Source organism: Parus major, chromosome 12 (assembly GCF_001522545.3).
Source record: "Parus major isolate Abel chromosome 12, Parus_major1.1, whole genome shotgun sequence".
Lineage (NCBI taxonomy): Eukaryota > Metazoa > Chordata > Aves > Passeriformes > Paridae > Parus > Parus major.
The window spans coordinates 16,403,781-16,426,514 of record NC_031781.1 but is presented as its reverse complement, the minus strand read 5'-3'; the positions used below and the strand labels follow the sequence as shown (position 1 = coordinate 16,426,514).

Below are 22,734 nucleotides of genomic sequence, written 5' to 3'. Positions count from 1 at the left end.
GTCATTGAGGCAGCAAAAGCTGCATTTTTATGGAGGCCAAAATGGGGTCATTTTTTTTTTTTTTAGAGTATAAAATTGGCAAAATATAAAATTTTCTCCTAGGCTGACACTTCTTTTGCCAAATTTCAGCTTAGAGCCAATTTTTAAAGCTGAGTAATAAACACCTGAAAAGTTCTGGTTTATAATGGCAGTGCTGAGAAGCCATTAACTGAATGGCTCCGCTATAACAGAAGAAAACCCTTAAACTGTCAAAAAACCTGTAGAAACTGGACAGAGGCTTAGGAAATGTGAACTTTGCTGTGAGTCTGGAGCTGAGAGATGGAAAGACAACCTGTGGAGACTGGTAGCATAGATCATTGGGTGTGTTCCTCCTCCATCACAGGGAAAATGGTCCTTTCCCTGGTGTGTGGTGGAGCGAGGTGAGCATCCTGTCCATGGAGCATCTCCCCTGCTCTCTCAAACCATAGGGACAAAGAAGGTGAGGAGGAGCAATAGGGATGGAGCTCCAGGGGAGCAGAGAACAAAACCTGGGACAACAGCAAAAGCCTGGAGCAAGGAAGGAGTTGAAGGATGCAAGGTGGCAGAGGGGATTTGTGAGGACATGCCATGGGGCAGGACACAGGGTCAGGAGCCTGGGCAGCAGCAGGTGCTCTGTGGGGCACTGGAGGGAGACCGGCAAGGTGGCACCAAGCCCTGGAGAAGCCCTGCTTGCCTCGTTCTCTCCTGGGCCTGTAGAGTGTATTTCTGCACAGATTTTCCTGGAACTGAGGGCAGCTCTGCTTACATCTGCCTGTGACCTGCAGCTTGCTGGCAAACTTGGATGCAAATGGCACATCCCAGACGAGCATCATGCGTGCAGATGGCTGGGATCAAGGTATCAAAAGCTGCCTCCCCAAGGCAGCACACACAGCCCGTGGCCAGCTCGGCCCCTCTGCCCTTCCCAGCACAGGGGAGAAGCCAAGCTGTAAGAGCAATGTAGTAAAATAGCAAATTGACCAGTAAAAGAAATCAGTAAATGAAGGGAACAGCTATTAATGTGCCAAGTCAAGATGTGTAATTACACCCTAGACTTTTCCAAACTAATACATGTTAAAGGTGTAAACCTATTAAAGGAGAGATTTTTCTGTACAGGGAACTTACGTAGATAGAAGGATTTACACTGTATTTTATTCTTGTATTATAAGGTATAAGGAACATTTGAGCAAATCCAGTCATTCCTATTATTACAATATCATACGTTTTTCATACCATTTTATGTGGTTCTTCAAAAACTTTGGCACTAATTCTCTTTATATTGTTAGGAATTTTCTTTTAAAAACAGAATTCTTTTTCTCAAATAGTTAATTAGATTTTGAACTTCAAATACAGTATGGGGTTTTTTTTCCTCCCAAGAATAGGGGTGTTAGATCCATTGTGCTGGCCAAATTACAGTTTGGATAGTTACATTCTCTCTGCTTAATCACCCTGCAATTTCATTCGAGTGAAGGATTTGGTGCCTCAGGTGTCCTGAATTCCTTCAGGGCTCTGTGTGGTAAAGTTGCTGCCACCCTCCACCCCAGGACTGGCTGTGTTTGAGGGCAGAGAATTGTTGTCTCCTTCCAGAGATAAATTTTTGTAGTATTCCTCTCCTCTTACACACTTTGCAGCAAGTTTGTGCTTTTCCAACCCAAAATCTTTAGATTCATTCAAGTGATTTCTCTTGCTACAGGAAGCCAATTTTTTGTCTTTAAGAGACCACAGAAAAAATTCTTTTATTTACCTGTTTATCTTTTGCCATGATGGGTGCAGCAAAGGAGCAGGTCCTGGCTTGTACACCACATCCTCTCCAGCTCCAAGACCTGCTGCCTCTCAGCATCCTCTCTTTCCTTGTGGCTCAGGGTCGGGAATGGGAAAGGATTGGAATAAGCAGCAGCTGGATTTGGATAGGAAATGTTGATGGGTCATAAGACAGGAGCTGCATTTGCCTGGAGAAGGGAAGCAGGATCCTGTCCTGGAGTTGAGTTTGGGCCGTGATAGATCGTGGCATTGCGCTGTGAAGGGCCAGAGTGAAGTACAAAGGAAAAGCCCAGAGCACACAGCAAGCCCTGCTTAGTGATGCACAAAGGACTCTGAGCTGCTGGGATGACCCCAAGGGATCGGAGAGCAAAGTCCTGTGGCTGGGCTGTTTGCTTAGCCAGCACGGCTGCCTGTTTCTCACCCATGCGAAACCAGATGTGCACCATCAAAATGACTGACGTGGCCAAAGGCCAGGGGATGGCTGTGCTGAGGCTGGGGCTTCTCCTGCCCTGCAGTCTTGTTTTCCCAAAACAGCTCCACCTCCTCCTCCCCTCCCATTCCCCATCCTGCCAGGCTTAGTGAGGGGATGCTCCTGACCCAGAGACAGCGAGGAGGAGGAGGAGCACAGGAGGGAATTCAGCCACTGTGGCATCACAGGGTGGTGGTCAAGAGGACATGTCCTCACCAAGCCCTGCTTCCTAAAAAGCTCTTTTTCCATAGGCATTTGATTCCTGGAGTCACACTGCTTTTTCTAGCAGGAGCAGAGATCCCAGTGCTGCTTCCAAACTCCATCCCTGTGTAGTACCAGCAGTGTCACAGCTTTTCTGTGCACTCCTAGCTAACCACAAGGGCTGTTGACTAAACACCTCTTTAGGAAATAATTCGAGTTGTTCTGTTGCATGTATCAACTTTACTGTTTTGCTTTTTAAAGAAGAGAAAAGGCTCTTCCCTTGGCTGCCTTCTTTAAAAAAAATTAAAAATAGCTTTTGAATATTGGAAGAAAACTTGGAAACATGAGCCAGCTAAATAAACTGTATCATGAAACCTTGGGGACCACTGAAATGGGAACAGTGGCCCATTACTGCTAAGAAGGTGTTTTATTGAAATACACGGAAAATACTCTGATATGTGTTCCCAGCAGAGTGAGTGAAAAATGGCAATGCCCAGTGGTGATAGAGGGTGTTCTCACAGGAGTACCAGAATATAGAACTCAGTACTCTTGGACTGTGAGCACAATGGTCTGATGGATGTTATTACCTAAAGGGGCCCATAGTTAATCAGTTTTATTTTAAATTATATCTCTGGTGATACATTTGTGTGTGTAGGTTGTGATGTCGTGGAAGCAGACCTGGATTTTTAAAGAGGATCCTTTGTGAGTGAGGTGAAGCATTAAGTCTCCTGATGAGAGAGGCAGATTACCAGGAGAGGGCAGTGCTTCCAGCACTGCATTCCACACCAGCCCCAAACTGGGGTGATCCAGCCCAAAACACCCAGCTGGGCACCCTGGGGCAGCTCCAGCCCTCAGCGCCCGCCTGCCTGCACTGCATGATCTGGGGTGGCCAGGAGTTCACTGGTTAATACTTAAAAGGCAAAAATGTGTTTGATTGACATTTGTTTTGTTGATGTTTCATTCTGTGGTTTTTTTTCTTGCCATGGCAACTTTAACATCACGACAAAACACCTACTTTTCCTCTCGGAGCCATCGCTGTTGTCATGCCCAGTGGGTTATTTTGGTAGACAGGGCTTGTTCTTTTCAAGTGGAGGTGTTCCCATCTCCTACCAGATACCACCTCCAGTCTTTCCTGTCCTAAGAAGGTTTTCTCTGTGTGAACGCTGTGTTTCAACCCATGGCAAAAAAATGGAGTTTTAGTGGAAACTGCAGCATTTCCTCTACTGTACGTGACATAAATGTCATCTCACATAATTAAGGAAAGTAACTGAGAACAGTTAGTGGTGATTACCTCTCAATATATTGTGTACTTTGGGGCAGAAGAATAAATTATGAATAATGCCCAAGCATACTTGGAACAATTTGCACACTGTGTTGTGAGTGATGCAGACCTGCTGGTAGAAGAGTGTGCTAATAAATTTTACTTTGTGGCGGAAACAAGAGATTACAGTTTATTAGGGAAGGAGATGGCAATTTATTAAGATCAATCAAATATGAATACAGAGCAAAAATGATGCCATATTTATTTATTTATTTATCTAGAAGGATGGGGGGGTGAAGCAATTACATAAAATTTGTTGTTTACCTGTGATGTTTGATTCATTATTAATATTTTTATGTTTAGAGGGAACCATAATTTTGCTGAAATGTCTTCCATAACTCCTGTACAATCATATTCATAACTCACCTGAATGTTGACACATCCTGCTGTGTATATATAAATTAACTAGTAACACTGGCATTATAAAATGATGCATTAAATGAAGATGTGAATGGTAATTTAAAGCATGCCATGAAGTGAAATTTAAACCATTGTACAACACTGAGGGGATTTAAAGAGCCTTGCTCATGCAGAATTTGCAGGGCCAGTAAGAAAAATGACAGTTTCACATCAAAAAAAAAAAAAGAGTAACAGACACAAGGATTATCGAAATGTTAATTGCTTTGGCGTTCTGTTTTGTTAGACACCATCAGCCTAAAAATCACATTTCTGCCTGAAGATATTTTATCATGAGGGCAGTAGCTGAGATTATTAAAGATGACCCAAAAACCTGTTTACTTTATCCTTTTTCTCAGCACTTTGTGGGTTGCAAGTTTCACTGTTTCCTGTTTAGTCAGTTGTTTTCCCCATTTGTTTTTGTAGGTCTTTCAAACAGCAACAAGGGAAAATGAAGCATTCTCAAAACAGGAAAATATGATTTAACCCCACAAAAATGGGCCTGGGGATCCAGGAGTGGGAATAGTATCCGAGATGGCCTTTTTCCCTCAGAACTGCAAACAGCAGTTTGCTTTTTAAGCGGCCCATGGCTCCAGTCCAAGTGCTGAGCAGCCTGCTTTGCCGCTTGCTTTTTGCCAGGCTTGGCGTGGCCCCACGGGGCGGGTGGGCTCCTCTGTGCCACAGCAGCACTGGCACCTAAGTTCAGCTGAATTACTCCCAATTTTCTGTTTGGCAGGTTTTTTTCTGTTTTGGCCCACTAGCAGCTGCCAGAGTGCAAAGTGGGACCTGTTTGGCCGTGTCTGCCCAGGAGAACATCCCGAGGACTAAGTGCAGATGTATTGCTGGTTTAGGTAGAAATTGCCTTGTATTAGAACTAGACATAAAATTGACTCATTTAGGGCAGGTTGACTCTGGTTAGAGAAGATTACACTTTGTGGATGTCTTTTCTTTTCTTCTCCCCTGCCCTGCAGGCAGCTGAGGCTTTTCTGTAGGCAAGTCTGTGGTCTCTGCATGGATGGGTACCTGCAAAAGTCTATGAATAAAGTGAACATGCAAAATAATGGCGTAGCAAAATAATTTATTCCACTATACTTGTCATAATTCATGATCTATTCCTCTCACTTGGACCTTAGAGATCAGTATCCAGTGATTATTTGCTTTCACCTAGGTGAAAGATACCACCACCCAATATGGATCAGATCCCATGGGCACACAGTGCCAAATCCCCATCTAGCCTGCCACGCTCCCTCCCAGTTATTTTTAATGTATTACTTTATGTGTTCTGTTTTGAACATCCCTGTCTGATGGTCTCTGTCTGTGATGACTCTTCGTAATTGAATGGAATTAAAGTGGGAGTTTATGGTTCTTCTTGGTCTTTTAAAATATTTTGCTGGCTTAGAAATGCATTATATTTCATGGTGACCTTACTTAACAAGTGCTACCATCTCTGTTACTAAGGCTGAAGTTTTTAGCCCAGAGCAGATGTTGGCTGAGCTTGCAGGTATGAAGCTTTTATATGAAAGGGTATAAAACGCTTTAAAAATATGGCTTGCAGGTTCTGTGGCCAGCTTTCAGTGCTTAGACAGCACCTTTCATTTTTCAAAGTGTTCTGCAAATACTGGTCTACAGAAGATCCTGAAACAAGTCGTATTATCCCCATTTTGCAGATGAGGAGGCAGAGATGTCGAGGCCACTGACAGCCTTGAAATGGTGCAAGCCACTGCAAAGCCAGGCCAGAAACACTGTAGACAGAGCTCTCAGAGAAAGAGGCATCCTCAACATTAGGGACATGATTAAAGAACTAAAACCACCAAAATTCCTAGGTGACTTGCCCAAAGCTGGGGACAATTGTCAGTGCCAGAGCCAGCACTGTGCTTTTGCTTCACATGTAGCTCTCACAGTCTTGCATTGACACATTACACTTTTTCTTTGCCTCTGGAAAGAAGAGAAATGCCTTGAAGAAAGTGGTAGGTTTCATAGAATCCCCCCCTTTTTTTTTTAAAGAGAGTAAGGCAGAGCTTGGCTCACAGGCATGTGATCAGTGACCAGGGCAGAAGGGGAGGGCACTGGCCTTGGATTGAGCTGTGTGTGCCTGGATGTGGTGATCCTGGAAAATAAAAATCGATGATGTAAGAATAGGATTGAGGCTTGTGTGGGTGAGAAGTTTCTGCTGAGGCAGACAAGATGGATCAAAAGATTTCCCAACTGGGGTCTGTAGAGCATCCTCTGATGGTCTGCAGAGACTGCCTGGGCATGCAGCCCCTGCTCTTTTTTGGCTGCAGAGTTGGTCAGCGTGTGTTAACACTCAGAGCCTTCCTAAATCTGCTCCTTTGCCATCAGGGCTGTTGGGAACGCTGCCACAGCAATGCTCTTAGAAATACAGCAGGAAGGAGGAGGAGGTGGTCCACACGAGAACTGTTGAAAAGTTTAAGTCTGTGTATTCTGTCGTATATTTCCCAAAGCAATCCAAGTTCCTCGAGATTACTTTGAAGTCCAGGACAGGAAGGATTTCTCTTAAGCACAGGTGATAATTATTACTAGCGCGTTGCATGCTTTATGGTTTATGTTATTGCTGAGCTCCCAGTGTTTTGGGGGCTGTGTGTGTACATGTGTGCTTGACTTTGCACAGATATAACACGGATAAATCCTGGCTGTTCCTATGCCCTGTCTGTGCTGACCTGCTCGGGGCGTCCGTGCCCCTTTAAGAGGCAGGCACTTTCTGATTCATGTGGGCTGTTTCTGGCAGATTTAGGGTCTTGCAAAAGATGCCCTTAGTCCCTTATTAAATATTCATAAGAGGGTGGGGTCACATTTTTGTGACCTGAAAAAAATCCCATTAATAAATTTGTTATCTGACACGAAAACACTTTAGGGTGGAAAGCAATCCGTATCGCATCCCATTTAACATCAGATCACAAGTTGTCAGTAAATTGGGTCCTTTGTCTTCGCTTCTTGTGAGGTTCTTCAGCAGCATCGCTAATGGGGCTATTGTCTGTCAGCCCCGACTCCTGCAAATAACGGGAGATTCTGCTGGTAATGGTATAGGGCAGCTTCTGTCTGCTCTTGTACTCGCACGTGAAGTAACCGAGGAGTTACTCTCTGCATCAATTTTGTCTTTAGAAACTATGTGAATATGTTAAAAAAGTATTTGAAATAGCGGGGAGAGTTTTTAACAAATATTGCTGCCTGAGATGAAGTAGTTGGGCTCGGTGATCTCTGTGGGATCCACCTCAGCATGTGCTATGGATAGGAGCTTTTGGGGAAGGGAAAACAGGGCACCAGGTCTGTGGCAATCCCTGGGTTAGAGAGAGCAGACGGACAGGGGGTCGAGTTTGGGTACTGAAGTCGGGACAAGCATTTCTTGGAGCTCGCCCGCCTGAGTTTGTGAAGCTTATTCTGAGCGAGGCGTACCCCGGGTTTGGGAGGTGCCCCAGACCCGAACACAGCGGCTTTGGGCGCACAGAGCTCGGGGGTTCGGCTGCCTTAGATCGCTGTGGCCGTGGACCCAGGGCTGGCAGGGGAACACGGAAAGAAGGGGAGACGCTCCCCTCCGCAGGCCGGCCGCTCTGCCCCGCTTTGGTACAAACTCCCGTCACGGGCACCTTGTGGTCGTCTCTTTACTATTCTCAGTTCTATTTTCCGATACCGAAATCCCGGGGTTGTGTGGCAGAGCCGTCGGGCAGGCAGCAGGAGAGCGGCAGCCACTTTCCGCGGGAGACGAGAAAGTTGCGTGGCGGGCAGCAGGCTCTCCCGGGGCGCAGCCAGCGCTCCGTGCCGGCGCTTTCCCCCGCCCCGCCGGGCTCCGGGGGGGTGTCCAGCCGGCGGTGCCCGGGCGGGGGGCGGGGGCGGCCCGCGGGGCGCCCCGTTCCGGGGCGGGGTGTGCGCGGCGGCGCAGGGCGGGGCCGCGCGGGTGGCGGCGCGGCGGCGGCAGCCCGCGAGCAGCGCGCCCCGCACTCCGCCCGCGCCCGCGGAGGCTCCGCACCGCTCCGCGCCCGCCGCTCCGCCAGCCCGCTCCATGGCCCGGCGCGCCGCACGCCGCCCGCCGCCGCCCAGGTGGGTGCCCCGCGGGGGGATCGGGGGCGGGAGGCCCGCGCAAAGTGGCGGAAAGAGCCGCGGCGGCCTGGAGGAGCCGCGCGGTGCCGGCTCCTCCGCGGGAGGAGGAGGGAGGTAAGGGAGGGACGGCGTGCGCGCCCCGCAACTCGCCGGGGGGTTTTAGAAGTGATGAGCGGAGCGTGTCGCCCGGCGCCTGTCGTGACAGTGGCGGGTGCGCGTAGCCGGGCGGGCTGTGCCGCAGCGCTGGAGTTGGGAAGAAGAGCGAGGAAGGAGGGAAAGTGCACGGAGCCGGAGAAAACACAGTGTCAGGTTTAAATGTCAGGAACCGAGATCGCTGGATGGATTCGCCAGTCAATTTACCAGGGGGAAATTAAGTGAGTGAGCTTTGTTTTTGACATTGACTGGTGCTGCGAACCCCGGCGAAATGGATGTAACGGGATCTCGGCGCAGCCGGGCTCGGTGTCAGCGTTGCAGTGCGAGTGAGCTGAAATTTCGAGGGTGGTGGTGTCGGGGAGGAGGGAACCCTTAGGAAGTGGGTGGTAAGTTTAGAGCAAAGTGCATATACACTCTTCCTCCCTGGAATTAACTCCTTCAAAGCCAGCTTGTCTCCGAGAACAGTGAGAGTTGTGGCTTGTCCTTGTGCTGGTGGCAGGGAAAAGCCCCTCGCTAACGCGACACAGCCGTCTCGGTGCGTGTGCCGGCGCTCGACACGCTACCATTTCATATTTTTAAATAAAAACAAGTTTGGTGGCAGGAAGTGTGAATCATTCAGGGTGACCAAGATCTGTTTATGAAAACCAAACGGTTGGATTTATTCTAGCAGTGAGTGTTGAGTTGTGAACTACAATAAATCGCTGAAGTTTATTTCTAATAAAAAGTGACTTGCACACGCTAGTTTGCCGTTTTATAAATAAACTGAAATGTTAAAATATTATTCTTTTTTTTTTTTTTTTATTTGGATCACAGCTGATTCTCATGCCTGATGCTCCTGGGCCCAATCCTGGAGTGCCTTGTGCGTGTGCAGTAGCTGTAGTAAGCAAGGAGGCTCTTTACCCTCCTCTCTCCCCAGATCTGTAAGCACACTGCCTGCTAAATTATTATTTACCAGATCGAACCCCTCATAAGTGTATTTAATGTGCAGAGCTTTCAGGCATCTCGCACATCTTTTACACCAAGTTGAAAGGCATTGCTGTTTGCTTCTAAAAGTCACGGCTACAACACATGTGCACATGTGCGTATGTCATTAGAGTGTGCTTCTGTCTGGTAAAGAAATGGCTTTTGTTGATTGTATATTTATTGTAGTAGCAGCCTAGGAAGTCTCTAAAAGCAGGCTCTGTCCTCTCCTCACAGCCAGCGGAAAATCTGCTGTCAGAGGGCTTTCAGTGATCTCCTGTGGCTGCGTCCAAAAAATTTCATTGATAAGGCTGCGGAGATGAAACCCGAGTCCTGCCTGAACAGAGTAGCTGCCTTGGCCTAGATTGTGATAGAGCTGAACTGCAAACTGATTGGTCTGACACTTTATAATCAAAGTTGATTTATTGTTCATTAGTAGTGCATTAGCCCTTTCAGGCAAGACAGTTATTTGTGTAGTGGCCTGTCAAACAAAAGACCGCTAGCACCTGTCATTTCTAAACCATGAGATAAGCAAGCAGATATTAAGATAATGCAAATAGGAATACAGTGGAATGAGGTAAAGTTCTAGCAATTTCTCTATAAGAAATATTGTTTTATTTAACGTGCTCGTGCCTAGCAAATAGAGGAGCTGGATTATAGAGTGAAGGGGTTCTCCTGCACCAGGACCATCAGGAGGAGAAGGCGCTGGGAATGAGCTGGGCGTCTGTGGCGTGTGGTGTCAGAGCACCTCGGAGGTGAGGAGGTAGCTGGGGCAGATAATGAATTGGGGAAAGCCAGTCACTGATACAGAAGAAAGATGTAAATGCTGTTTTGTAGCCCTAATTTAATTTTGTTTGATTTTGGTTTTAGTGTGAGAGCAAGACTGAGGCACTTTTTGTGCTTTTTTCCCTGACTTCTTCCTCCTCTTCCCAGTGGACAGATGTCATGAAAGGATGCTCTTACTGGCAGGGGTTAATTATATGAAAACTTGATGACATCACAGCAGAGCTGTGAGAATGTCAAAATACATCTGCTGCCATATTCAGACATATTGCTCTCCCTCCTCTCCCCCTATATCAGCTCCCCTCCCCTCTCAAAAGGGAATGATCTCATGACATAAAACAGAAAACAACACAAGTGTCAAAAGAAAACAAAATTAGTGAACTTTTGTCTGCCACCATAGAAACGAGGATTAACTTATGTTATTCCAGAGCATGGAATGGAGACTATCTGCATGAGGATATATAGTGTATTGTCTTCTGTGAATTTTCATTTGACAGGGATTTTGGAGGCTGTGATCTTAATTAAATCTCAACTGACTCAAATAATGCATCTAAAGGCATGCAGTGTTGCGTAACCTTGCTGAGTTGGTAAACCATAAATCATCAGAAAGCTTATGATAGGAAGGGCTGCTTTGAAATTTTTTTTGTTTGCTACAGTTGGTTTGTTTTTTTTTTCTGAGTCTTGTTTAACATTCACTTTACTGTGCTGTGCCATTGTGCCCTCCCTTTTCTAAGCAGTGTTATTTTTGCTTTAAAAGAAAAAAAAAAAAGCTCTGAGACATGCTCCGACCAGTCACTCAGCTGAACTAAAGAGAAGTCATAAATACAATGGGATTGACAGGGAAGAAATGAAATCCCTGCGCTGTCTTTGCAGGGACCTCAGTGCTCAGAGGAAGGTGTGGGTACCTCACATTCTTCTGGGGCTGGATGAGCCCTGCACAAGTTTTAGAAGTGTAACTCTTAACCCCGGGCTGAAATTTGTGCTGGGGTGTGAAAAGCGACCAGACCCCACGGTAGAGTCGGAGCAGTGCGTCACAGATGGACGGACGATTGCACTGACGGACGCTGGGCTCTGATGTCTGCGCGGGTTCAGTTGGTTTTAGTTTTGTGTGCAAGGAAGAAAAGGGTTGCAACAGTTGTGTGGAGAAGGATAAAATGGATTTTTAGGCATTGAAAGCGAGGTAGGGCAGTCAGAGTGATTTCTTATGCACCATTTTAACCTGACAGTGCTCAGGCACTGTTGTTGCTTTAGAATGAATTTGTTTTTTAAATCCTGAAGTTATTATTTCAGTCCAGAATGCCTTGGTTTCTGTGTCTGTGATTACATGCTCCGGCAGCTGAAGAAAGGTAAGGGGGGAAGGATTTTTGCATTCAGAAGTTTAAGGAGTTTGAAAAGCTCCTGTGCTTTTCTGCTCTGTATTTCTTAGTCTTTTCAGAGCTGCTGTAGACAAATGTGAGCTGGGAAGGACACAGCACTTGGATTTACTTTCTGTAAAGGTTTTTCAGTAGCAGGATAACTTAACTGGTTGTTTTTTGTCCCCTCTTTGCTAGGGAAAAGCGGTAGCAGAGGTAGTTTCGTCAACACCTGCAAAACCAGATTGTGGGAAAGTCCTGACACCATAAGCTAAATTTGTTATTGTTTGGTGAAAGGCTTGGCTGATTTTAAGCAGTTTGTTTGTTTTATTGAAAGCAGAACTGCATTACTGGAAACTGCTTTGCTGTAGTTCAGTTAAAATGTCCTGTCCTGTTTTGTTTTTATAAGGTGCTTACTTGTTCAGCTTCGCTTCCCAGTTAAAAGGAAAGGGAAAAAAATCCACCATATACTCATCTGCAGATTAGACTGGCCGTGTAGAGAATGGGAGAGAAGCAGCACTGGCAAATATCTCAGCCCCAGCCTTCTTTTCTTCTTTTTTTTTTTTTTTTTTTTTTTTTTTTTTTTTTTTTTATTATTTTTTCTTTTTAACCTTTCCAGCGCGGTTTTCTGCGCTAGCAGGAGGATCTGTAGTCTGTATTGAAGTTGAATGAATGTTATAGAACCCAGACTGAATATTGAACAAATAAGTGGAATTGCCAATTGTTCTGTGCACTAGTTTTGGACGGATTTTCCTTCATTGATTAGGTAAGATGCTCTGTTATTTGGGAGGGACAACACCCCCTCCTCCCCAAACTGACAACGGGTTTTAATTTTTAAGCTTTATCTTGCCCTTAAATCTGAAACATCATTGTTCAAATAACTGAGAACAAGGTAAACCAACAACATCAAAAAGGTCGGCTTCTGTGATTTCTCAAGGGCTTGTTATTTTGTACTTTCCAATTCTATTTGATGTCTTGACAAAACAAGACGACACAAGGGAGAATACATTAAATTTTGATTTTCATCTAACCTGTTACAGTAGTGGCAGCTTAATTTCTTTTACTTTTTACCGAAGACGGCTTTTTGCACAATTACTCTAATTGCCACGCCACTTTATGAGAAGGTTTCTTTACGGGTTTCCCATTTGCCTTGATTTTGTGAGGCATTTTTTTGAACGTGCTTTGACCTTTAACACGGCGAGCTGGCTGGTTGGAGTGCGTCTTCATTAGAAGTAAATCAGTGAATGGCAAAATTGTCAAAGAAGCAACTGATGTTTTCTCATTAGAATCTAATTTGCACCGTTGTGCTTAGCTGTGATGTTCAGCTGTAGGTGTCTGCCATAGGTGTGAAAACCTGCACATTTTTAAGCAAATAAAGTTTACAACTGTTATAAAGGCGGCACTTGGAACCAGAGTGGCAAAGCCAACCCGAGTGTTTAAGCAGAGCTCTGGTTTGTGTGGGAAATAAACAGCATGATTTAACCAGGTGGATTTTTTTTCAAGAATCTCTAATTTATTTTTTTTTTTTTCAACTGGCCACGACAATGTACGTCATCTCAAATGCCCTGAGTGTGAAGAACAGGCAGCTATGGATTTGATTCTTGCAGGAGAAAATAGCCAGGGATGTAAAGAGGGCTCATCCTTCCTAGAAATCTGTGGGGAGTTGCAGTTCTTTAAAATCTGCCATAAGAAAAAAAAAGAAAAATCCCCTCTGTGTAACACTTCTCTTTCACTCACATGAAATTCAGGGTATAGTAAATGTTGCTGGTTCTATCATGGTCTTTTATTATTTAATTAAGCTCTCTATAATGTATCTATGAATTAATACACAAATGTAAGGAGGCTGACACCATGATCATTCTCAGTATACTATTTGTGAGAGAGGGTTTCAAGGGGTTTTCAAGGGCTTTAGGGGTATTTTGGATGTTTCTAAGCAGGATTGCTTTTGGTTTATTTGAGGCTCTTTTGGCAGAATATGTTGATCTGACATTTCCTTTCCTAAACTCTGGAAAAAAAAATGCAGGGTTTTTTTTTCCCCCTTTTTTTTTTTAGTTTTAAACGGAATCATTATAAAATCACCACTGTTTGGAACCATATACAGCAGGTTATATAATTTTTCCTTTCCTGCCAGAGATGGAAACAAAAACAGTAACTTTTTAAAAATGTGAAAAATTATGATGGTAATCTTAAGCTTAAAATCTCACTCATCTTATTAAAGGGGTATTTGGATGTGTGTCTGTATGTTCTGGTTTACTCTCTATTTGACAAATGTTAGATGTAGAAAGGATTTAATTTATGTAAACTTTATATTTTTATGCAAATTAAATGGGTATTTATTATAGCAGAAACAATTATCCTGGCACTTAGTGAGAAACCTGGTATGCATGAGAAGTGGAAGATAAGATCAGATGTTTCATTCTGTAAACAAATACGAAAATATTCCCGTTTTTCCTCAGCTAGAGGAGAATACAGAAGACGGCAGACATCCTGACGTGCCAGGGAATGTCAGCATAGCCCATCGTTCTGCTTTCTGTGGGTCAGAAGGAGATCTTCACTCCTGATAAAATACGATAAACAAAATTATAATAATAAAATGCTAATTTAATTTTAAGGAGGTTCCCCCCCCCTCTTTTTTAATAGGCAGTTGTATTGTTACAGAGAGCACAGTTATGCTAATGACAGACTACTTAGCTGATTTTACATTAATATAATAAACATTACCTGTCTTAATGCGCTGTGCTGTATTATGGCAAAAGAACTAAGTCTAAAAGTGAGATTCCATTTCGCATAATGAACCAGCACAGCAGTTCCTGCGTGAATAATTCCAGCAGTGGCGTTTTTGTCTTGGGATTTTGGAGGATGAAATATTATGTCGGAAATGTTTTAGTCTCAGGATGGAAGCAGGTCCTGCCTGCCTTCAGCACTTCTTATTTTGCTGGGCTGTGCTCTGGCTTGTGGCATCGTGCCTCTCTGCTTGCCAGGGTGTCAGTGCTTTATCTTCCCCTGTTTTGTATTGTTTCACCTGATCTTTTTTTAATACTTGAAATATATTGCATATGATATCTTGCTAATAGGACAGCTCAAGTTCATTGTTTGGTTTTGCCTGGCCGTAGCTATTTTTACTGTAGTTTAGTATTTTTATCTGTTCCTCAGCGACTTGTTCTATTCTGTGTTCAGCTGTTTTGTTCTGTTTAACTTTTATCACAAAATCTTTAACCGAAGAATTGCTGTTTGGAAATCCAAGGTGCCTGGTATGAGGGCTTGCTGAAATCAGGTTCGAACTTAGATCGCAGGAGAAAAGGATTTTCTGGCAGATTTATTCTTTATGAATTAAGGAAATCCTCCCCATCTTCCATGCATGCCTGCTAACAGTTAACAGGACCACAGCCATATCCAGCATCAGAGGCACGGGGTGTGAAATTTCCTTTTTTTTTTTTTTTTTCCTTTTCCCCCTTTGCTTCATACAAGATTAAACTACTTGAAATTATTTAGCTAGTATTTAATTATATTAATATCACCAAAAATGAGGGAATGGAGATGATTAAATAGGACTAAATCATTTTCATCCCTGTGACCCTGGCCCGGGTTGTGTGCAGGAGTGACAAATGCATCCCTGCTGTAATTCCGTGGGGAAGTTAAAGGGAAGCTTGGCCCAAGTTTGTGGAAGTTTCCCTTGGCTGGTTTTGCCAAATTAGGGTGTTTTTAGAGCTTGAGATGGGAGGATCTCAGAGGGGACTGTGGGGCCAGGAGGGCTTTGGGGGATGCCGAGGAGCAGAGGCAAAACCCTGGGAGAAACAGTGAGCGAAGACAATTGTGAGTATTAAAGACATTTTTTGCCGTTGATGGTATTAGCATGTCAGCAGGTCCATACTAGCACAGCTCCCAAAGCCAAATTGCAGCTGTATTTTTACCTTTGCTGCCAGGTTTACATGCAGCTGGGTATCTACCACACCCTATTGTTATCAGTCAACAATACCAAAAGTAGTTCATTAATCATATCAATAACAACAATTATGTTTCAAGTGCAAAATAGAAATAAACAACTTGAAAGAAAAAATAAAAGATTGATTTCTTCCCTGCATGCTAACTTAGCATTCTTTAAATATATCTGCCAGTAGTTTAATTTGAACTTCAACTCCCTGAAGGCAGTAAGACAGAATTATTTTAGTTCTTCATATACTGCCTTCTGTGATTCATTGTTAACTCATAAAACATGCTCATTTTCATGTACTTAAACAGTTAAGTCATTTTTAAAGTTGGTTTGTAATTTTTTTTGGCAACACATTTAAGTTGACATCTGAGAGATAGAAATCTAAAATGAATTTATAGCTCTTGGTTTAGGTTTCACTTACTATCAGACAAAATATCAGAAATAAATATTTTTTATCTAACATAATGTAAAGTATATTGCACAGTATCTAAAGTAAAGTTTAGTTTTGACTGAATACACTCAAAAAGGGACCCATAAATATTAGAGAGCTGTAGTTAAGAACTTACATGACTGTTTTAAATACTATTGATTTAAACCACTGGCTAGATTTTATGAATCAAAGTGTAATTTCCAAGCTTTGGCTATATTTCTCATCACTAAAGCACTCTCTCTTGTGTGCCTTTAGCAGCTTTCCAGACATTCAACACGGGATTAAATGATAGTAGTTACAATGATCAATAGGTTAAGACCGGTACAATCACTCTTACCGCTAATGACCTCGGTAGTAATGGGTAATAAAGTGTGGGCTATAATAGCCTATTGCTGGTGCTGCATGCCCTTTGATTCCTAGTATTACCAGGGACTAGCTACATGGAAAAGTTGGACGTTGGGAGTTAAGAGAGTGGATATATAGGCCATCATTCTTAACTATTTAAAGTCCCTCAGACCTGTACGTGTGTGCCCACGCTCGTCCGGGATGTGTGTTGTAATTTTTAACACGATAGTTTCTGGCTCATTCGAATTTGTTTGTGCGAGGTTTCTGTAAGTTGCTTTCGTGATAAACTAAAGTACAGGCCGTGGCTAAATGTGGCTGTTAGCTGTGTTTATAAATGGAAGGCAGCACCTTCTTTAGAAGTGCAGGTGTGGTGTGAAAATGTGGTTTCAGATGGTAAAATGAAGTTGAACGGACCAACGCAAACTTGTGCTCTGTGTACTTGTACTCTCTGACTGTGTGCAGTACATACATGATTATTTTTTTTTCTTTCTGCTTAAGTGCTTCTGTTCTAGCAAGGAGTGTGCAGCTAAGAGATTTGTTACTGGAAGGTACATGGCCAGTTTTCAAAGATAGGGCCTAATCACCAGATCTGTCCCAAGATAAATGTGCAGAAGGGCCATGGAAGTGAATGGGAGTTGTCCCTGCCCGGCTGACGGCAGAATGCGGCCCTTTGGATTAATCACCGATGTGTAGGGTTTACAGCACCCCACCCTATTCCTGTCTGTATCCCTGCTTGTCGTCATAAATCTGACTGAAGAGTATTTGTCTTGTCTATCTTCCAAGAAGGGCACAGAAAACATACTTAAACATGCTTCCTCTTCTGTTTGCTTGGTCCAGCTTCAATGAGAGGCAGTACAAACCCCAGGGTAAAGTAAACTTCTCTGGGGATGAGAATAATGAAGGTGAGTCACGCTTCGGGGCGAAGATAGTGACGGCAGGATTTAATTAAATAATTTTCTACTCCCAGAAAAGTTTTTAAAAGACTGTGGATTAAGATATTCTGAATTAATGGGATTACCCATCCTGATGACTCAGTGTCCTCAGAGCTGGTCCTGCCTGGTGAGGTGGTGGCTTTCCCATAGGCACAAGGACGCGGTGCCAGCCATGGGACAATCACCATTGGTTCTGGTGGTTCTGGTGTTTATCCCATAATTAAATCTCCTTTTGCCAGCGTTCACACCAGCCTGGACCCCATCAGCGATGTGGGAACGTGCTGTGCCATAGGGAACACTCAGAGGACCTTGCCATATCGGCACTAATGGGATGTCAGAGGTGTGTGCCAGCCCTTGTTGGGCTCTGCTTGGGCAAATGTTTCGGAGGCAGTGTCTGGCCCTGGCACACGGCATGTACACAACAACACGGGGAGATGTGCACTGTACATGTGTCTGACCTTCAGGAACCATTTTTAGTTCATCAAGATTAGTGATGCTGAGAAATCAGGACATCAGTGCATAATGACTGTGAAATTAGGAATGAGAGCTTGCTATGCAAATGACAGGACAAATCATGTGAAAAAGTCAAGATAAACTGCATATTAAGACATTATGTTACATAAAATTAATACTGCATTTCTCTCTTGCTTACTACTACACTGGAGGATTTTTTTTTTAAACTCCTTTATCTTCTGATCAGCTATTGTCTGCTGATTTTTTTTTAAAAGTGGTTCACGGAAAAAGTGCTAAACATATTATTACCTTTTATTGTAATACATGAGATGACAGGAGATCCTTTTTAGCAAAGTATATCCTTTACTGCTTTTAGTTTTGTGCTGTCATGTATTTGATTTAAAACTATAGGAAAGTAAGGTGCTTCAATATTACTGTTAAAACTCATATGGGTTTTGTCTTTTCCTCTATTGTTTTTTTTCCCCTCCTTTTCTTTTCCTTTTTTGGGGTGGAGGGTAGAGGGGTGGGTTTCTAGGGAAATAGTCTTCTTGCATTACTGGGACTGACAAAATGGTTCTCATGTAGTCTGCAAATTAAACACAAGTGCAGTGATTATTTTGAATAGCTAAATTACATTCTAGAAAGCTTGCAGAATTCATAGCATTGTCATTAGGTATCCGCTTGAATACAATTTGTGTAACCTTGGCCAAGACAGCCTGTCATTTTAATGTCAGTGTTTTATCTGAACAAGACATCATCCTTTCAGATACAGTGTACAGGTTCCTTGCAAAGATGCCCGTGCAGAAACGTGTTAACAGTTGCAAATATGAAATGCTATCAAGTTCATCACTGTAGCTGTTTGTCACTGAAATGTCATGGAAAGCGGCTTTTAATGGTATCTCACATAATATGAAAGAATTGAAGACATCTGTATGCTGGGTGAATATGGAATGGTAAAGACATCGTGGTAGGGCCTTTCTGTAAAAATTGCATAGGAGTCTAGTGCTGTTATTCACATCACTGAGCCTTCCTTCAATTTTCTGAAGAACCTGTCGTAATAGGGTCTAGATCCCATCAGCACGGGATATTTGGCTGTTGGATTTTGCTACAGAAGGCAAGGGCTTTCTGGGAGGGAAAGAACCTGGCTGATGATTTCTAGTAAAAATAAATACATCTTTACCATATTAATTGCTTTAAGGAATTTCCATCCAATAGTGTTTTGCAGAAGGGGCATTTAGTCACCAGGAAGGTGTGGTTGGTGTGCTGGCCAGGGCGGGCTGTGAGGACTCTCACGTTCGGCCCCCTTGATGCCAGGAATGGGCTCCCCTGGCATGGGGATGCTGGAGGAGCTGTGGGGATGTGCTCTGACCCTCTTTCTCTCCTCTTGGCCTTCAGGTTCCAGTGTCGGTGGCTATGATGACACCTCAAGTGATCACTCCCCAGCAAATGCAGCAGATCCTCCAGCAACAAGTGCTAACTCCCCAGCAACTCCAAGTCCTGCTCCAACAGCAGCAGGCACTCATGCTTCAACAGGTAATTGTTTCCTTAACAGCTGCTCAGGTGGCCCCTATGGATGCTGGAGGCTTCACCTCCTGGAACACCCTTGGGGAAAGAAGCTGCCCACATTTCAGGTCTGAACCTTGGAGCAGCCATGCTGTGAGCTGACCTGACTGCTCTTTTGTTTTTAATTCTACAAATAGCTACTGGAAACAAATCCAGGGAGAAGTGTTAGGAGTGTTTCCAAGATCAGCTAAATAATACAGATGCATATTTAAGTGTCAGGAGTTCGGCAGATGTCCCTGTTGCTTTTGCCTGCATCCTTCAGAAGGCTTGGTGTGCCCTGACTAATTGGAATAAACAAGGTAGAGGGGCCATACTTCCCAATTTAGACCTCGTTATTTCCATCTGGAACCGTAAAGTGCTGTGGAAACGGTGGAAGCAGAAGTGGAGAGGTTTGCAAGCCTGTTTGATTTCAGCCAACATATGCTGGGCTGTGTGTCAGTGCTTCTTGCAGCCCGTGGTCCTTTCTCAGCTGGAAGCTGGCCACCAACAAGCCCCAAGGCTCTGTTACCACGAGGTTTGACACAGTGGGGTCTCACAGAGCTGGGGTGAGTGTCAGCATCCACCCTGCCTGCTCCCTCCTGGCTCCCAGGCTCGGTCCTGACAGAGCTCTGTCTGCTCAGAGCACATCTGGGCAACGGGAGGAGAGTATTTCCCAGGATGTCTATGCACGTATTGAACAACACTTAATACAGTCAAACCCTATCATTTAGAAAGCATGTGTGTTTCACAACAGAGATTCGCCAGGCTCTCTCAGCAAGGGCATTTTGGCTTTGTTGTTACAATCAAAGGTCATTCCTTGCCTTATTTTAATTAGTTTGTGTAGAAAATGGTATGTTTTTCATCAGTTCATTTTGGAGATTACTTTTCAAACGATAATGCCAAGAATAGTCAGTGTGCACTGAATTTATTGTTGAGTTTCAAACTAAAGGTCAGACCATTACAGATAAAAGGATGCTATTTTTCAAATCACAGTTTGTGTGTTACACCAAAAGGGACACTGAATTGGCTCTCCACTTTGTTACTTACCATCTTTCCTTTTCTTTGTAGCAGCAGCTTCAAGAGTTTTATAAGAAACAACAGGAACAGTTGCAGCTTCAACTTTTACAGCAACAACATGCTGGAAAACAGCCTAAAGAGGTACAGACAATACCCATTTTACTTTCAAACCACAGATCCCTGGGGACTGTCTAGTGGCTATTAAACTGTCATTCATCTTATAAATGATTGCACAACTGAACTGACTCTATCGGGCCTCAGCTTTCAGATTTAGAGTTATTGTCCTGTTTTTGCCTGTGTTTTCCTGTGCTTTCCATTTGCTCGCTGCCACATATTTTATAGCAGGGGACCAGGCCTTGCTGTTCAGTATGAGTCCTGGAGCAGGCATCTAGACTTGTATCTTGGGAGAGTGTTTTGGGGAGTTAGTTATGTGGAGAGGGGAGGGGGCAAGGCAGCAGGCCCAGATCACTGCTGTCCTCTCCAAGCAAGGCAGAATGCCAAGAGGTGTTGAGGTTGAGCTTGCAGCCAGAGAGGTTCTGGTTGCACATTCCTACAGCACGGGCTGAGCAGGAGGGACCACACTGGCGCAGCATCAGTGGTGACACGGAGAAGAGGTGGCAGGAAACCTTGCCCTGATGCTTCCACAGTCCATAACTGAAGGGGACAGACCAGGATAGTTTCTGTCTGTCCTTTAGCTAAACTTCCCTTCCAAAATACCTGTCACATCCAAAGCTTTGTTTGTTTTTTCCGATGTGCTTAAATTTAATTTTCCTGCAACTACATTTTAAGGTGCTGGGTCCACCTCTTAAGTCTCGAGGAGTTTTGGACTCCTGTTTAATCCAGCATCATTGCTGGCTTAGGTAGATCCTAGAAAGCTGCCTCTTGGTGCGAGACACTGGGTGATGTCCGCTGATAGCGGCAGCGCTCGTGTCACCTGACAAGGGGTGTTGCTCGAAGCATGCACCGATTTCTGCTCCCCATTCCCCCTGAAATTTCAGCAAATCATGCCACCTGTGCCAAATTTCAACCCAGAGTGAATTTTTCCAGCTGAGTTATAAACCCCTGAAAACAGGGGGGTTTATAATGGAAATGCTGACACAACCTTAACCATAGCGCGCTTACGGGCGCCACTATAATAAAAAGGGAACAGATTAAAAAGTGTCTAAAATGTAAATCTAAAGGACTAACAGTAATTAAAATGGAAATGGCACAGGGAGGGAAGGCATGTAATTGTGAGATATCACTGTGCAGAATGCTCTCAGCTTTGTTTTGCTGGCTGTTTTTCTAATTCAGTAGGGCTTACTCATCAGTGGCAGTTCAATGCGCGTTAATGACTCTGGGATGCAGGCATCACTCTGGACAAAGAAATGATTATTGTGCGGTCAAAAGAAGTTCAAAGACAAGAAGGGAATTTCAGTTTTTTCCTTAGAGATCCACATTCAAGAGCATATAAATTAAGCCAAATGTTAAAAACCACAGTCTGAAAGCTGACTTCAAAGTCACAACTCTCTAATTAATGAACTGCGAGCTTCAGTTTGGACAAGTCGTGGTTTGATGCGCCCATAAATCAACATGACAGGTCTGTTTCACAGTCTCAGACAGCGCTTGTCATTGAGTCACATCAGATGTAAACACAGCAGAAAAAAGAGGGAATATGAAGGAGGTGCAATTGATCAACAGAATTGGTAAAAACCCACTTTTGAAACGCATTATGCATGATCACAGGAAATGGCGATAGCCTCAAGAGGCTTTCTCCTTCTGCTGTTGCTTTTTTGAATCAGATTTCTAACAGCCTTCAAAAGGGAGAATAAGAATTATGGAGCTTCTCCCCTGTGGCTGGCAGGCAATAACCCCCTGTTGTTATTTTGTGCTTCTTTCTTTTCAAAGGCGTCAAAATTTAGTTTTTTAAAGATCTTTAACTCTATATTTGAAGACAAACAATAAAGGGCTGCCACTGTCATTCTTATCAGTTACCAGGGATTGTATTTTTTCTTTCTGTTGCCACTTCTTATTAACCTCTTATTTGGTCTATTAGACATAGTTTTGAATGCAAGCCTGCATGCTGGGAGAACATGAAAGTTCAGATGAGCTCAGAGGGCAGATAAAGAAATTTGAAGGGGAAAGTTACACAGCAGAATGAACGATAAAAGTTAACTCTTCTAAATTGCTGTTGTCAGACAGGAGAGCATCTCAGACACAAAGATGAGGGCTTGGAGCTTAAAGAAAAAAAATACTTTGTGTTAAAAAAGACAAGAAGGGAAGTTAGACAATGTGATGGCATTTCAATATCTAACACACTGATTTACTGTGGTCACACTTCTGATATTACACTAGCGAAAGCAACAATAAGAAAGGACTCCTTCCTGTTTCAAGAAGAGCATTTTAACACGATAGTTGGAAAGAGAACAAGGACCTAAGTCTCTTCAGCTTATTCTAGGGGTTTGAGGGGGAGTATTTTTGCTGATGGTTTTAGTGCCAGTCCATTTCAACAATGCATTTCACCCCACAGGTTTGTTCAGCCCAGCTTAAGGAGGTTATTCTTGATAAATTAGCATGGAAAAGGTGGTCTTGTATTATTTTATTTCTTCCCCCTCCCTCTGGCACCAAGAACTGACGGGCA

The 22,734-nt window shown here is 43.8% G+C and overlaps 1 protein-coding gene across 15 annotated transcripts in view; it reads left to right on the top strand.

Annotated features, from left to right (window-relative positions):
* FOXP1 (forkhead box P1) overlaps positions 1-22,734 on the top strand; it is a 373,214-nt gene that overhangs the window by 280,853 nt on the left and 69,627 nt on the right. For 12 of the 15 annotated variants that reach the window (XM_033517465.1, XM_015640594.3, XM_019008067.2 and 9 more), the window contains 2 exons: positions 18,951-19,088; positions 20,166-20,255. In XM_033517465.1, the coding sequence (XP_033373356.1) occupies positions 18,951-19,088; positions 20,166-20,255 (228 nt within the window). Of the gene's footprint in view, positions 1-8,173; positions 8,217-18,950; positions 19,089-20,165; positions 20,256-22,734 lie in introns of those variants that run through there. The other 3 variants (XM_015640593.3, XM_033517467.1, XM_015640598.2) reach the window with 2 other exon arrangements.